The following is a 17,791-nucleotide window of genomic DNA, read 5'->3' on the forward strand; positions in this document are numbered from 1 at the left end:
ATGCCAAGACTATGAGAATAGAGTTAAACTCCATATTGCCTCAGCTGGGAATATTCTCTCCCCTCTGGGCCTCTCTGTGAGCTTTGATTTTCCTCAACTTGCTGTCAGCAGTGCCTCAGGTTGGGAAGCAACAGCTCAGAGAACCTACAGTAGCTGGAAGTGGGGCAGAACCAATACAGAGCCTAGAGCTGCTCCAAGTTGAAAAGGCCAGCTGGCTCGTAAGCAAAGGAAGTCACGCAAGAAGGGAACATTACTCTTGGCCGGATAAGAGTGTGGAAGAGAACTCTCTCAACAGTTCTGGAAAGTGCTTTGGGCGGGTTCAGGGACCACAGTTCATATGTAGTATAAAAACTGCACTCAGCTCATAAGTTTCATTCTTGTAATACAAGAATAAAAGTTCTGATGCACTGTCTAGCAGCTCTGTCTTTTCGAAAATGAAGCCACCAAGATATCTTAATGTGGAAAGACAATCAAATTTTAATAATATTATAAATAGGACAACTACTTCATTTTGAGGAACCTGTGTTCTGTGACTTCTTGCTTTATATTTGTTAATGGTGTGCAGGTTCCAATCCTAGATCACTGTGATAGACACTGCCCTTCAGGCTGGGAGAACTATCACCAACATACGGCAGCCCACCCAGGCTAATTTGAAGAGGTATGTCTGAACTATAGCTCCCAAAAAGAGCTGTAATTAGCCCGTGTTGCTTTTTCTCAGCTGAGTTGCAAATTTTGCCTCTTGTCACACAGAGCAATGAAGCTCAGCAGAGAATCTACATCACTTAAGGGAGCCTTCACTTTCTAAAGTGTAGCAGAAGTAGTTGGGCTATTACACGCAAAACAAATCCATGGTCTTCCCAGACGCTATACCCAGGGCAGTGATGTAGCAGTCAGAAAGGGAGATCAGGGACCCCTGAAGATCTTCCATCTCCACATAAGTACTTCATTCATCTCTGAGCGAGTTGAACTGCAGTGGGAAGAGCCAATGGGATATATGATCCTTAGTAATTCTCTTTTCCCTTTATTTCCAGCGGATGGATCAAACTGGAGGGGAAGAGAAACTGGGCAGTGGAGAATACCAAGCAAGAGGGGACATATAGAAAATAATAGAAAAAGGAAAAACAAAATAGAATTAAGAAAAGAATGAAGTCAGGACATAAAAGGGGAAGAAAAGGGAATGGAGAAAAGTAATATAAGATGATAACTTTTAAACTAGTACATTTATTTTTAATATATTTGTAGTATCCCTACATATAATTTTTGATAAATTAAAAATCCACAAAGTAATAAAAGAGGATCTGCCCATGAGTAAAACTACCCCCAAGCCTTAGTCCAACCACTCCTTGATAGCCTAAGAGACAAGAAGAGTTATGAAATCACACAGAAGATAAGTATGATTGAAAATAATTTGATAACAGTTACTTCACACAGGTGTAACTAAGGACAGAATTTCACCGGCAGAATCTTTATTATTAATGGTGACGCATGAGCCAGAAGGAACCCAGCCTGAGCTTAAAATTCCATGCTGAGTTTGCACTGCTGCCTTTCTAAACTACCTTCTTACCTTATATGTAATTGAGAAAAATTAATCTGGAGTCACTGAGGCATGATAAATGTGGCATCCATGATGTCATATTTACAAAACTATTTTTCAGAGTAAAAGTGCACTTTAAGAGGTCCACTGTTAGAAAACAAAATGTGTCCTGCTATATTAATTGTTAATTTTTTCCCAAGTACCTGTGATGGAATACCCTCCAATTTAAAAAAAAAAACGTATTTTTTAAAACAAATTTCACACCATAGCAATTAAAGTGGAAGAGCCTTTATATTGTAGTTTATACTGCACAAGAGATCAACTCTCTTCCCGAAAGAGATGGGAGATATTCAGCTAACTGAACAATCCAACTGGTTAAGCATGCATGGGAGCTTTTAAAATAAAATTGGTTGAGAATGTTGATGGTGTCCATAGTCTCTGTTTGCCAGAAGCTGGGAGTGGGCAACAGGGGATGGATCACAGGATGATTACCTGTTCTGTTCATTCCCTCTGGGGCACCTGGCATTGGCCACTGTCGGAAGACAGGATACTGGGCTAGATGGACCTTTGGTCTGACCCAGTATGGCCGTTCTTATGTTCTTATGATCCATTTTGCACTCAGAATACTGAGCAATCAAAAACAGTAGATAGAGAATACTAGCAGTTCTCCTAATGGAATGCCCCATAAGGAGAGTTCAAATAGGTGTATTATCAATATTTGTTTGTACTTAATAACAAGTTTAATACAATGCAAACAATGTAATTAATTATTAACTATTTTTTATTGTTGGGGCTATGTTTTATAGAATAAGTGGGTTATATTCAGGGCTGCATGTTTTCCATGGCCATAGCATTTGCTGTGGAATTCCCCTTCCCTCAGAATTATGCTTCAGAATCTAAGCTTTGATGTTTTTTTAAATTAATACATATATTTCTAGTTGTCGTGGTTGCAAAGTAACTCTTGAAAATGTGAACTAAGTATAACCAATGCTGTGTTAGTTTACTGAGTTTGCACACAGTCTGGACCCTTAAATCAGAATTTAGATTCAGCCTGTTGCACAGCATACAGGGTCTTGATTGTATCAATTTTTGCTTAGTTCCCAACAGCACTCAACTCAACTTTGTGAGTCTTATGTGTAAATTACCTTACAACATTCAAACCACAGAAGTACCCACTCCAAAAGTATGACTGTCACTACTTGAAAGAAATGCAGATACTTATTAGTCTTTTAAAAACACACATTCAGACTTGAATAGTGACATGGTTAAAGTAATGTATCAAAAGCTAGTACTATTCGGAGACATGTAAGCTATATCCTATCTTGTAGTGCACTGATAACAATATACTAACAAAAACCAACTTACAAGTAACATAACAAAATCAAACTCTTTTATTAAGGAGCTCACAAAAAATTATCTTCATTTTAATGTGGTTGTGAAACAGATCTCTTAAGCTAAAGTAAGTTACATATAATTTAGTTCTGATATGATTTATTCTTGTTTTAATTATGGTCCTTAGTCTTCAAGTTTCAACAAGACAAATTAAAAAGGTCTCTAGCTACAAAATAAGTAATGATTCAAAACTTCATTTTACTTTTGCACATTTCAAATACATTTTTAAAATATTTATTTTTCTATTGTAATCTAATGTTGAAGAGCAGTATCATATGATGGAGAGGATATTTGGCTAAGGACATACAGTTTTCATTTTTCACCTCTTTAGCGCATGATTCAAATTCATCTTGATTAATAAAGCAAAATGAGTTTTGATAGATTAGTTCAATCAACAATAAGTGTCACACAGTTTGACATCCAAGCACAGCAAGGGCCATTTCACATTTCTCAGGGGCCTAACAAAACAGTCAGGGCTTTAACTAGCCATATTTTTCATGATCTTACATAAAATGTTTCTACACAGGAGACCTTATACAACTTTTAGACCGGTCCCAGGTACAATACTGGAGTTTGAATCACCTACCTACAAGAAACTGTATGTTCTACATTTGAGCCATATCCTGTATAAATTTATGATGAATGTATTAAAGATTTCTTGTAATAATATATCCATAGTAGTTTAAGGATCTGAACTTGAAAAACAACTAATATTATGTCCACATGCTTACTAACAGATCTCAAATTCTCTCTTTCTTTATTTAGGAAAGCAGATATTTATCTTACACAGTTTACAGCTTTTTCATAAGTTTCATAATAATTTTATAGTCAGATAAGTATTCAAAAATAAATATACATACATAAATAGTAACACAGTAAAATAAAATCTGAAAATCCAACATTTATATTATGTTAAAGATATAGTGTACCTTCTTCAATGGGTTCATACTTTGCAATAAGTTCAGAGGCAATTGCTTCAGCAGCATCAATTACAAATTGTTCTTTTCTGAGAAACTCAATCAGGTTTATTTCAGGTAGAATTTTGCGGTTCGGAGAATAACTGCAGAAAAGTTCATGTATTTCACTTCTGTGTGCAAGGGTTCGATAAATTGCCCTGAATTCTTCTATAGTAATAGTTCCAGTCTTCGGCTGATTACTTGTTTTCTGAAAACAAAAACGATTGAGTACAAACATACATTAAAATCACTACATTAAAATGTAAAAATGTATCATTAGAGCCATTATATCAGTTAAAACAGAGGGGAGGGATAGCTCAGTGGTTTGAGCATTGGCCTGCTAAACCTAGGGTTGTGAGTTCAATCTTTGAGGGGGCCATGTAGGGAACTGCAGTAAAAATCTGTCTGGGGATTGGCCCTGCTTTGAGCAGGGGGTTAGACTAGATGACCTCCTGAGGTCCCTTCCAACACTGATATTCTATGATTCTTCAGTACATGGTCATGACCCGATTCTATTCTAACAAGTGATGCAGTTAGTAAATCTTAGAATTTAGCCTTGCCTCTTAAAAATGTCTATTATTTTAAGTAATTAAGTTTAAATTGTATTGCATATCACAAGCTGCATATTGTCAATTGCAAAATATTTGTGTATATTTTATGTATCTGATTAGAATGCATGAATTCAAAACAAAATCTTGTACTGAAATATGTATTTTAATTTCATAAAACTGTACCACACAAAAAGGTTATCATGATAGTGAAAAAGTAAATATATTCTTACACATCAACAGTTACTATTTTAAATAATTTTGTAAATACTGTAAGGCTCTATTTTAAAATTAGGAAGAGTACGCATTCCTCAAACAAGTGAATTAAGAATGACCAAATTATCATAAGATTAAAGTCCAATGGCCGGTCACATCTAAGATGTTTTTTTCAAGTTTAAAGATATGACTTTGCTCAACTTTTAACAGACTAAGATCAGTTAAGCTTTGACCAATTATTCATACACTCAGAATTTCTAAATTATACACTTGTTTTTTGTAAATGGAGCTTTTTAAATGTTAGAATATGGATTCATTTCAATGTTTGATTATCAAAAGCCACTAGAAAATAAGAAGGGTGAAAAAAGAGGTAGAAATAAATTAGAATGATGGTAACTGAGTATCTCTGGCATATACATTTTTCAAAGACTCACCAAAATAATTTTTCTTTTACAATTTTCTAAATAATATATGGAATTCAGTTTTCCCAGTGTACATGTTTTCTCTTTATTTTTTTTTTATTTATTGTTCATAAAAGGTGCCATAATGTGCTAGCCCTTGTGACTGAACAATATTATGTCAGCTATGGTGGTTAGTGCCTAGTAAAAACTGGCCTGACAAGGAAAATGACCAACTATCATTTGATAAAGAATTTTGTTCACTACCAATCTGGGATGGATTTGAACCAATGTCCTAGAGATGAAAGATTCAATATTACATTATTAGTTCCCTCCTGAGCAATCTAGTCATTAGTGAAATAGATTTCTAAAAGTATAAACTGGCGTGAAACTAAAAATTGTATTAAGTAACCAAGATCAATGCAACAGAAAAGTATTTTGGGGGCTTCTAACAATAATCTATTAATTCCCTTCCAAACTAGTATCTAATTACTGATTGTTTGAAGGATGACTGTTCAAAAGAAATTTAATATTAGATTTACTAAAACCAATAATGAAGAAAACTTGATACAAGAAACTAGTAATAAATTTTTAGCACTTATTGAGAAATCACAACTTCCCAGCTCCACAGAAGCATTTGGAAACTACAGTAATAGGGGCTACATAAGAACCTAGATAGAAAAATTACTACAGATTTCTATTAGAGACACATGGTGGGTGAGGTAACATCTTTTACTGGATCAATTTCTGTTGGTGAGAGAGACACAAGCTATCAAACTTAAAAGAGCTCTTCTTCAGGTCTGTGTAAGCTCAAAAGCTTGTCTCTTTCAGCAACAAAACTTGGTCCAATAAAAGATATTACCTCCCCCAACATATCTCTCTAATATCCTGGGACCAACATGGCTACAACAACACTGCAATCTATAGATTTCTATGTGTGTCTCTAGCTCCTTATCATATCTTTAGTTTTATTAATGCACCTCAACTCTTTGCTATTCAGAAAATGTAGTAAGTTTAACAAAAGGCTTTCCTGTTGAAATGAAAGCTTCAGAAAATGTATTATTCTTTAACAAACCTTAATCTCCCCATTTCTTCTGATATTACCAAAAGTAATACGACAGAAAAAGAAATTTAAATTAAAAGAAAAGGAAAGAAAAATAAAAGCAGTACGTTGGTAAAACACCTGCATACGTGTCTCTAATACAGAATGAACTTTTTAGTCATAGCCCTTCAACTCTCTCTTCAAGAGCAATGAATTTGTAATACACCTCTACCCCGATATAAAACGAATTCGGATATAATGCGGTAAAGCAATGCTCCAGGGGGGCGGGGCTGTGCACTCCAGTGGATCAAAGCAAGTTCGATATAACGCGGTTTCACCTATAACGTGGTAAGATTTTTTGGCTCCCGAGGACAGCGTTATATCGGGGTAGAGGTGTAGTACTGTATCCAATTAGATCATTCCTATTCTAAACAGGCCACTCCTTCAAGTAATTATTCTTTTTTTAGTCTACAGTCATTCACCTAAAATTTCTCCCCAAAAATAAAATAATAGAAAGCCCATAAAAACAATAAACACAAAATTTGCTAAGTCTCAAGAGGGTCCCAAGGGTCAGCACACTCAGGCTTTGTCAGACTGCGGCAGGAAGTAAATTCCAGAGTTGAGGGTCCTCCATCAAAAATGCTCTGCCATCAGCCTCAGTGTTTAAATTCGGAGAGTGTTATCTTGAAACACCTTAGTTAACCTGAACTGTCATGGTGTTATGATTTGAGAAGTCAGTCTTCGGGTAGCCAGGTTCCAAGCCACATATGGCCTCATACAACAAAGTCAACACCTTAAAATAAATTAAATGAATGAAACAGCAAAAGTGTCTCATGAACACAACATTACCATAAGTGTACACCAATATTGCCATGAATTTTGTGTTCCACAAAATAGCCACTTTATAAAAAGAATGGTCACATTATTTCTAGAAAAATTTTCATAGAGTAGGAAAACATAGGAGGAATAGGAAGAGATTTTTTTCAGTACAATAATTTCAATGTTGATCATCCTACAATAGGATCAGGTCAATCTGTTTGGAATTCGGTATTATCTACCATTCTACAAAGAAATCTACCTGTCAGGCTTTCAGTGTTATTTTAACACTAGAGACACGTAAATGCTATTTTAAACTATGCACATTCCATTTGAAATCATTATTATTCTTGTAATAACAATGAACCCAAATCTGATTGATAGTTGTTGAATTTGAGTCTTTGATATCCTACTGGTTAATTATCTTTTTGGCAGTTATTAGCGTGTTTGAAATCCTAACACTGCCGTAAACCCTTTGCCAACTGGTGGTTGATTAGTGGTCTGTGTTAAATTAATTTGGTAGTTAATCCAATTCCTTGTAGTAAGATGTAAACATCACAAAACCAATACTCTTCTTAGTTTCATTAGAACTGATGGAGACTGAATTCTCCTCCTACCACCTAGGGATGAGCTATCCCAGAACATGTTGGGGAGGCAGTAAGAAAGAGATTGCATTGATGCTGCCTATGAGATATCCATGCTACAGATAAATACAAGACTTTTGTCCACTCAGCCGTTAATTTGGCACATTTATTTAACAAAAATATATTAAAAAAAAACAACAACCAACCAGCCCCTTAGGTGTTTGGTCATTCTGAATATACTTACATCAATACACGACTATTATCTCACCTTAAAAACATATTTTACATGAACGTAATCAAAAGGGATGTTTAGCTTAATAAGTAATTTCAATGTCTTGTCTAAATTAATCTTTCCGGTTCTAAACTCATCCTGAATGATGGACAAAAACCATGTAAGGAAAAACAGGTTAAGGAAATGTATAAACACATTTAATTAGCTTTTTTTATGGGAAGATGTATTTGATTTTTAAGCAAAACATATTAGCTATTTTTCTACTATTATACTTTCTCCATTTCTGGTTCCAAATAATTAACTGAAAAATATTTATGTTATTTATTTTATTACAGTGCTGGGCTAAAGGGATGCTGGAGGAGGAAGAGCAGCCTATAGGGAAGAAAGGCGAAAAGGAATAAGAAAGATGAAATGGCACAGACGATAAATGGGAACAGATGAGTTAAGACATCCAATGGTAGTAAACATGAAAGGGAGTATAGTAAGTGTTTAATGGGCGTAAAGAATAAAGGGGGGGGATTCATGGATTAAAGAAAATAGGGTAGTGGAGGAAAGCAATAAAAAGGGTAGAATAGGTGCAGGAGTGTGAAAGCAATGGGGAGGCAGGTGTGAACGGACTAATGTGGACAGGGAGCTGACAAGGTTGAGTGACAATGAAGAAGATTTGGGTTATTAATGGGGGTGGCTAGAAGAGCTTAATGGGTTTCCAACACAGTGTTACAGGAGGGAGGGGTGCTGGTGGGTTGCTGGGGGAAGGTGAGCTGGGCTTGCACTGTGTGTATGGGGAGGTCTCTGGCAATTGGGGGGTCTCCCTAGTGTGGGACCTGGCCGGGAAGAGTGTCACTCCACGCGGGGGGGGGGGGGGGGAGTGTCTCTATTAGGGATGTGCCCAGTGCACTTGGGAGGGGAGGGGCGGGGGAGCCTGTCCCGCCCTGTCCGCGCGGCGGCGGGTCGATGACAAGGATATTTGTTCTCCATGGTGGACTCCGCATCGCCCTGCGCCTCTCCGGGGTCTGGTCACTCTGATGGTGTCAGCAGCGGCTCCCAGCGCGGCATCACCCCGGCCCGGCTCCTCTCCGGACCCCTCCTCCCCGCCTCCCCACGCGCGGGGATCCCGCCCCTTCCCGACCAACCGCCCTCGCCGCTGCCCAGAGGGAAGAGGGAACCCGTCGGCGCCTAAGCGCCGGCCGGCACGCGGGGCCTGTGACGCCACAAACGGCCCGGCCACATGGGACACACCCCCTCCTCCTCGCCCTCCCGAGGCCACGCGACAGACCCGCGTGGCAGGCGGGAGAGACCGGCTCCTCGGCTGGGCCCGGGTGAAGGTGATTTTCCTGTTCCCGCGCTCACACTATACCCTGGCAACTCGATACAATTGGGCCAATTCCGCTGCCGTAGTCTGATCCCAGCCCAGGGTCTAGATCCCGCCAGAGAGTGTGTTGCCTTGTGTCCACCTGACCACGTGGCCCGGTCTTCTGAATCTTCCCAGCAGGGACCTTCCTCCCTTTGCCCCGTGGCTAGACCTTGCAGTGCCCTCCTCATCCCACCCTCCAGAAGCCCCAGGCTCGCCGTGGGGATTTATCCCCCTGCCATGGATCCCACTTCTTAGCCCCACTGAACCAGATGGATATTCCCAGGGTCATTTGCAGCCTTACCTCCTCCGGCGTTCAAGTACCTGACAAACTCACGGTTGCTTTTTGCCCTTCATGTGCCCTAAATCAGGGGTTTCCAAAGTGTGGAACATGATCCCAGGGCCAGGGGTGGTACTTGATCCGCAGCTAGTATGTGCACTTGATTTTCCATCCACTCACGTCACAACAATTCTCTAAGAAGGTGGTAGGTGAACTAATAAAGCTTTGGGAACAGCTACTCTAGATCTATCCAGAGCTCTTTCCACCTGTTCTCGCTTCAGCTGATTTAGATTTTTTAGGGCCATTTCAGAAAACTGTTACATCATGAAAACTTCTTGAGCTTTCCATGATGGTGATTTTTATTGTTACTATGTTGATTATTTTCCAGTCTTTTTATTTCATTGTTGCTTTATCAAAAGCGTTGGATCTTCTCTGAGTATGTTTCTGGTTATCTAAAACATTCGCGTTGAAGCTCTCCATAGCTGAGTTTTCATTCTGGTATCCTAAATTGTGGATCCCTAGCCATCTATCTTCCATGTGACAACATAAGCATGTCCATATGTTAGTAAAAAAGAGAAACACCAGAGAAGGGGGTCGGCTTGTGAACGGGTATAGAGAGTGAGAGGTGGGACACAGCCCCTCCCCCCAACAGAGGGAGCAAGGAGAGGCAGCAGAGCCAGAAGGGAAAAAGCAGGGCCAGAGTCTCTCTTTTGCAGTTTCCACCACGCAAAAGCGAATGTTACTGGGCATGCTCAGTTCAGGTGAGCATGCTCAGTGCACCCAAAGTAGGGAATGGGGAGAGGGAGCATTTTGTGTCATCACACCGGCCCGCCGGAGCACGGTGCTGCCATGCCACCCAACCCAGCCCGCTGGAACATGCTGCGGCCGCGCCACCCAATCTGGCCCACCGCCCGATCTGGCCGTGCTGCCCAGCCTGCCGGAGCAGCTCCAGCCAGGCCAAAGACATCCTCCCCTGGCCCTCCCCTGATAAGGTGGGAAGGGATGGGATGGGGAGAGTGTGAGGGTCCCGGGCTAGGGGTGGGGTCATGTGGGGGGTGGTCACAGGGGTTACTCCCCTGACCCCCAGCTTCTCCCCCCAAAAACATTTCCCCACCAGTTGCTGTCCCGGCCCGTTAGGGTAAGCAGCTGGCACGCCGGGACACTTTGTTTACTTAGGTTTACCTCCGTGCCTGCGGACACTCGAGGTAAACAAACCATCTTGCCCCACCAGCGGCGTATCCTGATGGCCCGGGAGCCAAAGTTTGCTGACCCCTGAATTATAGGGTCGGCCTATGAATGGCTCATACAAATTTTCTATTTTACTTATCCGTCTTGTGGGGGTTGGCTTATAAAGGAACTGGCTTATGATCGAGTATATACTGTAGTTTTTCATGTGCTGCCAGCAAATATTTTCCACTGTGACAATTTTTCCAAAAACTCTAGCTCTATTGAATCATTTTCTTGTGATCTCACTAATATTTCTAGATCTTTCCAGATACAACTTTAGAGCACACAACAAAGTTCTGGATGTTACCAAGAAACTTTTTTGCTGTGACATCGTCAGGTGTTCTAAAATATTTTTAATAACAATTTTCACGTTAGCATAATATTCATGCTTTCATTTCAGGTTCACCACCACAGAAATAAACCACAATGTCCAACAAATGTGATTTGTCTAAGGAAGAGAAAGTGTGGGTCATATGCCGTCTGCTGTATCAGGCACCTCCAGGCGAATTCTACAGTGTTTTTGAAGATCTCCGTATTCTGGTCCAGGATGATGACCTAATGAGGCAAGAGGCTGCCCAGGTCTGTGCCCATCACAATAAGAACAATTTCACCTTAGTCAGAATAGAAGGAACCAATGTGCTGGTGACTCGCTACAATGACCTAGGAGGAAATCGCTTTTTTGACCCGAAAAATAAATTTTCTTTCAAATTTGATCACTTGAGTGGAATATCAAACAAATTTCAGCTCCATAGGGTAGCATGGGATGAGACAGAGTTATGGAGAACAGCCCTAAATAGTGCTTTAAAGGCATACGTGGATAGTCACTTTCCTTCAGGGGACTGCTGTGTGTTTAGAAAAACCTTGAAAAACAGGCAGGTATTTGTGGTCTGTATTGCAGGTCATCAGTACAAACCGTTGGGTTTCTGGAATGGCCTTTGGAAAGGTGAATGGACTTTTTTCCAGATTCCAGTTATTACTCAGGTTACAGGGGCCATTCATATGCAAGTACACTACTTTAAAGATGCTAACCTCCACATGACAGTCTGCAAGACTGTTGAAGAGATCTTGCATGTAATTGACCCAGCCCAGTTGGCCATAGATTTTGTGAAACTCATAGAAACTGAAGACAACAAATTTCACATTGCCATGCTGGAAAACCTCCAAGCTTTGACAGATGAAATCTGGAGAAAAATTCTACGAAGGCAGCTCCCAATCACTCGCACTATCATTAACTGGAATAAACTGCTGACCAATCAGAGCATAAAAGCCAATATTTCCAGTCGTGAGGTGCCACTGAGTTTACTGAAGTGCACGGTTTAAGTAAAATATAGCCCAAATAAAACTAACAATCACTGTGGAAAGTGGATTTATTTATTCATTTGGCTTATTTCTGGACATCTATGGGGAATATAGAGCCTTTTACCACAAAGTTGCCATTTTGAATCTAATCCAGTTCAGTAATGACTAAAAGTTATTACTGTTTGATGTTTTTCTTAATGCAGGGATTTTCTCGCCTTTTTCTGATTCAGCTAGCACTGGCCACTGTCAGAGATAGGATAGTATCAGAGGGGTAGCTGTGTTAATCTGTATCCACAAGAACAACGAGGAGTCCAGTGGCACCTTAAAGACTAACAGATTTATTTGGGCATAAGCTTTTGTGCGTAACCCCCCCCACACACACACTTCTTCATATTCATGGAGTGAAAATTACAGATGCAGGCATAAGAATACTGACACATGAAGAGAAGGGAGTTACCTTACAAATGGAGAACCAGAATTGGCCTTGTTAACACTGGTTCTCCACTTGTAAGGTAACTCCCTTCTCTTCATGTGTTGGTATATTTATGCCTGCATCTGTAATTTTCACTCCATGCATCTGAAGAAGTGGGTTTTTTTACCCACGAAAGCTTATGCCCAAATAAATCTGTTAGTCTTTAAGGTGCGAGAGATAGGATACTGCCTAGATGGACCACTTGTCTGATCCAATATGGAAAGTCATATTTCTATGTATTTTTCACCGGTTTTAAATTGACTTACATTTTTTAAAGAAAATAATTGAATTTAATCTCACATTTTATGTTAACTTTCCTTTTGGGGCAATTGGTAATGCTTGTTTAATAAGGATATTAAGGGACAAATAAGAGATTTTCAGAATAGCATTGAAACCCAAGAAGTTCAACCTTCAAGTTTTGTTCACGTATATCAATATTTATCTAGAGAAAAGATATTCATAATGCAGTCACGTAAACTAAGGGAGACATGGAAACAGGAGGCATAAACCTATTACAGTCAAGGTTGGAACTGTGCCAGATCCCACCAGGGATGTGTCATAGTATTCAAGAAGAAACTTTAATACCTGTCATCATGGGATTGCAGAATACATGAAGCTGGGCCACCTCCTCTCTCAGTTTTGACAATTGAATTAAAGCTAGGGCTGTCAAGCGATTAAAAATATTAATCGCGATTAATCGCACGATTTAAAAAATTAATTGCGATTAATCACGCTGTTAAACAATAATAGAATGCCATTTATTTAAATATTTTTGGATATTTTCTACAATTTCAAATATATTGACTTCAATTACAACACAGAATACAAAGTATACAGTGCTCAATTTATATTTATTTTTATTACAAATATTTGCACTGTAAAAAACAAAAGCAATAGTATTTTTCAATTCACCTAATACTAGTACTGTAGTGCAATCTCTTTATCATGAAAGTTGAACTTACAAATGTAGAATTATGTACAAAAAATAGCTGCATTCAAAAATAAAACAATGTAAAACTTTAGAGCCTACAAGTCCACTCAGTCCTACTTCAGCCAATTGCTCAGACAAACAAGTTTGGTTGCAATTTGCAGGAGATAATGTTGCCCACTTCTTGTTTAAAATGTCACCTGAAAGTGAGAACAGGCATTCGCATGGCACAGTTGTAGCCAGCATCGCAAGATATTTACATGCCAGATGCGCTAAAGATTCATAGGTCCCTTCATGCTTCAACCACCCTGATGATTGATTCTGCTTGATAATGATCCAAAGGAGAGCAGACTGACGCATGTTCATTTTCATCATCTGAGTCAGATGCCACCAGCAGAAGGTTGATTTTCTTTTTTGATGGTTCGGGTTGTGTAGTTTCTGCATCTGAGTGTTGCTCTTTTAAGACTTCTGAAAGTGTGCTCCACACCTCGTCCCACTCAGATTTTGGATGGCACTTCAGATTCTTAAACCTTGGGTCGAGTGCTGTAGCTATTTTTGGAAATCTCACATTGGTACCTTTTTTGCGTGTTGTCAAATCTGCTGTGGAAGTGTTCTTAAAACGAACATGTGCTGGGTCATCATCCAAGACTGCTATAACATGAAATATATGGCAAAATGCGGGTAAAACAGAACAGGAGACATACAATTCTCCCCCAAGGTATTCAGTAACAAATTTAATTAACACATTATTTTTTTAACGAGCATCATCAGCATGGAAGCATGTCCTCTTGAATGGTGGCTGAAGCATGAAGGGGCATACGAATGTTTAGCATATCTGGCACATAAATACCTTGCAACGCCGGCTACAAAAGTGCCATGTGAATACCTGTTCTCACTGTCAGGTGACATTGTAAATAAGAAGCTGGCAGCAGTATCTCCCGTAAATGTAAACAAACTTGTTTGTCTTAGCGATTGGCTGAACAAAAAGTAGGACTAAGTGGACTTGTAGGCTCTAAAGTTTTACATTGTTTTGTTTTTGAGTTCAATTATGTAACAAAAAAGTCTACATTTGTAAGTTACACTTTCACGATAAAGAGATTGCACTACAGTACTTGTATGAGGTGAATTGAAAAATACCATTTCTTTTGTTTATCGTTTTTACAGTGCAAATATTTGTAATCAAAAATAATAATATAAAGTGAGCACTGTACACTTTGTATTGTGTATTGTAATATAAATCAATATATTTGAAAATGTAGAAAAACATCCAAAATATTTAATAAATGTCAATTGGTATTCTATTGTTTAACAGTATGATTAATCGTGATTAATTTTTTTGAGTTAACCGTGTGAGTTAACTGCGATTAATCAACAGTCCTAATTATAACTGATTACTAAAAATAATGAGTGACTTATCCACATCTGATTTCATACTAGCTGTGGGCAGCTTACTATCATCAGAGGGTATGGTCCCACCAACACCAAGGCTAACAAGATAATTTACCAGCAACTGCAGTCAATCTTCAATAAAACCCTGAGAAGAGATGTCATTGTGATTGTGGGCAACTTTAAAGTGCAGGCAGGAAAGTATAATGACATCTGGGAAAGTACATTTGGTATCAGGCAGATGAACAGGAATGGGCAGTGACTGCTGGAATTTGCAGCTGCCAATGACATGGTGATTGCTGACCTTCTCTTTCGTCACTCAAAGATTCATAAGCAGACCTGGTATAGCCCAGATGGTTTCACCAGCACTGTTATTGATCATGTCCTTATTAACAGTCATTGGCAGTCATGGATGTGTGAGTTCACAGAGATGCTGAACTTCACACTGACCATTGGCTTCTGCTGACAAAAGTGTACTTCCGACTTCAAAGAACAGACAACCAGTTAATGGGCTGAAATTAGTCCAGTTCAACAAAAAGATCTTAATACAACAAACTATCAGATGGCTTTCTGTTCTGAACTGTGTAAGGCCACTGAAGCACTAAAGAATGAAATGTCACTCCTTCTGTCATCTGATGAGGAATGGTGTTGTTTCAGGTCATCAGTGCTGACCACTGCCAGCTCAGTGCTGGAGCCTCAGCTCTTCAGACATTATCCAGGGATCAGTGAGGAGACACAGGTTTTCCGATGCTTTACGTTGTCCTGTGGGGGTGTATGCAGATGCTGTTCTGACTGGATGTAATGTCAGTTGCGTGGGAGCAATGAAGATGGACACTGGACTGTAACAGAGATGACTTGGCTACCTCTAGGGCGGATAACATCTGAGGGGCGTGCTGATTAGCCTTAAATAAGTTCCTGTTGCCAGGCATATTAGAAGGTCAGGTGACCCCTATCTTTCCCACCTTTGCAAGAAAAGGCGCCAAACTAGGCAACAAGAAGGACACTAAATATGGAGGAACAACAACAACTCCATGAATCCAAGATGGCTAACTGAGGGTAAAATAGCAAAACAGAAAAATTCCCTACACTGGAGCTAAGAAAAAAGCAAGGCTACAATTTGAGGATTCAATGACATGTTTGTTGAGAGCAAAGGAAAAGCTGAATGGGTTTGACTTCAGTATGTCATCAAGTCATTGTGTGAGAAAGATAAGTAATCCTGATGTTTGTCTCAGGCAGTGAGTTTAGAAAGGCTGCTGCCTAGCACTATTGCTGCACCCTTTATTCAGCTTTGTGGTGTTTGTAGGGCAAGGTGGCATCAGGATATCCAGTAAAGAATTAGGATGGCAGTGTAGCAAGGCGCAGTGGCCTCCCTCTGATGCTGACAGGGAGGAACCACTCCCTGCCTCCTGGTGAGTGAAGCCAGGCCAGGCCTGGCCCTCATGTCAGAAGCAGAGGGATGGAACAGGAAGTATAAGAAGCGGGGCCTCCAGCTCAGTTGAGAGGGAGCCAGGGAAGGAGTCAAATGCTGGTGCCTTGCTGCTGGCCCCTGAACCAGGGACCGAGCTGTGTCAACCCCTGCCTCCTCAGGAATACTTGGAGGAGCTGCTGCAAGGTGAATACCCCAAGGAACTGCTGGCTGCCAAGTACCCAGAGGAGCCTGAGGGTCCATGAGCAACAAAGCCCTATGAACAGGTTGGGGTAGGAAATAGCCCAGAGAAACCAGACACTAGTCCAGTTGTGTTGCTAAAACCATGATCAACATGTTTCGGCAGGATCCCCACTGACCCAGTAGCAGGATTCCCAGCCACTGTTAGGGCCCTGCGCTGGGACCCAATGGAGTAGGGTGGGCCTGGGTCCCCCTGCTGCCAACCCCCAGCAGCCTACCCACCTTAGGCTGGATGGCCTGTGCTTGCCTGCTTTTGCGCTGCCCTGGCCATGGAGCCAGGCCATAGACTGCTGTCTGCCCAGCCAGGGATCCGGGCCACAGCCTGCCTTGGCTGTCTTCCCCAGCCAGGGAACCTGAGCCTGACTATTATTGGGTCTATCTACTGTTGATCAGCTCTCAGCCGCTTCGTGGTGTAGCAAGGCGGAGTGGCCTCCCTCTGACGCTAACTGGGAGGAACCACTCCAAGCCACTACAGGCAGCATCAGCCAGAGTCTGCAAGATCAGTTGCGAAGATCATTTCAAGATAATCCTCAATTGTCCATCACCTGCAGTTCCCCTTCCATTTAAAGCGGGGCAGGAAGTTCTGGTAGAGCCACCTTCCTTCAAGCAAGAAGAGATCCAGATCACAGTCCATAAACAGAAATCTGAGGAGGCTCCAGGAGTTTGTAACATTACTCTTGAGTTCCTGAAGACAGGTAAGAGTATTGTTGTACTGTGGCTGCCAGGCTGTCCCAGACCATCTGATGACTGGAAGAAGGGGTTATTCTGCCTCTGTTCAAAAGACTGAATGTAGCAATTATAGAGGTATTATGCTGTTGTCAGTCCCAGGGAAAGTCTTCACTTCAGTGGTAGTGTTTCAAATCAATGATGCATTTTGTGGCAAAAGCCAGGATTCTCAGTGTGGCTTTAGACCTAGTCATTCCACTAACAATCAGCTCTTTACCGTGAGAGAGTTTTTTAGAAGTTGGCTGAATTTCATAAGTCATGTGAGCACTTTTTATAGATTTCCATCAGACTTTTGAGTCAGTGCATAGAGCAAGTTTATGGGATCTGTGCTGCATCTTGGCATCTCGTAAAGATGGTGTCATTGATAAAAGAGCCCTATGGAATGGAAAGCGGTGTTGGAGTCAATGGCGGATACACAACCTAGTTTCCTATCTCCATGGGAGTTTGGCACAGGCTGTCACCAGCACTGTTCAATATCGGCATTGACTGCTTGGTAGATAAGCTTGGGGAGGGATCTGTTGGTGACACTGAATTGAACACCATTCTGCTTTAACATTTTGAATCCGCAGATGTCTTATTGCCTCAGTTTGGTGAATTACTGCAGCTTATGGCTGATCTGGTTAGGCAATAAGCAGCATACATAGTACTGTTTATTAATCCAGGTAAAACTAGGTCCCTAGCCATTATCGTCAAACAAACTCCAGCTCCAGATTATAACCAGTTCAGTATTAACCTATA

General features: G+C 40.6%; 2 protein-coding genes across 2 annotated transcripts in view; one reads left to right on the forward strand and one right to left on the reverse strand.

Moving 5' to 3' along the window:
• PLCZ1 (phospholipase C zeta 1) overlaps window positions 1–7,871 on the reverse strand; it is a gene marked incomplete at its 5' end in the record, with an annotated part of 126,223 nt that extends 118,352 nt beyond the window's left edge. Inside the window, 2 exons of the mRNA XM_065423279.1 lie at window positions 3,856–4,090; window positions 7,755–7,871. Of these exons, the coding sequence (XP_065279351.1) occupies window positions 3,856–4,090; window positions 7,755–7,871 (352 nt within the window). The remainder of the gene's footprint in view (window positions 1–3,855; window positions 4,091–7,754) is intronic.
• Window positions 7,872–11,002: 3,131 nt separating this feature from the next.
• On the forward strand, window positions 11,003–11,896 carry CAPZA3 (capping actin protein of muscle Z-line subunit alpha 3). Its single transcript, XM_065399572.1, has one exon. It carries the CDS (start codon window positions 11,003–11,005, stop codon window positions 11,894–11,896), a length of 894 nt encoding a protein of 297 aa, XP_065255644.1.
• Window positions 11,897–17,791: the final 5,895 nt, after the last annotated feature.

This window comes from Emys orbicularis, chromosome 1 (assembly GCF_028017835.1).
Source record: "Emys orbicularis isolate rEmyOrb1 chromosome 1, rEmyOrb1.hap1, whole genome shotgun sequence".
Taxonomy (NCBI): domain Eukaryota; kingdom Metazoa; phylum Chordata; order Testudines; family Emydidae; genus Emys; species Emys orbicularis.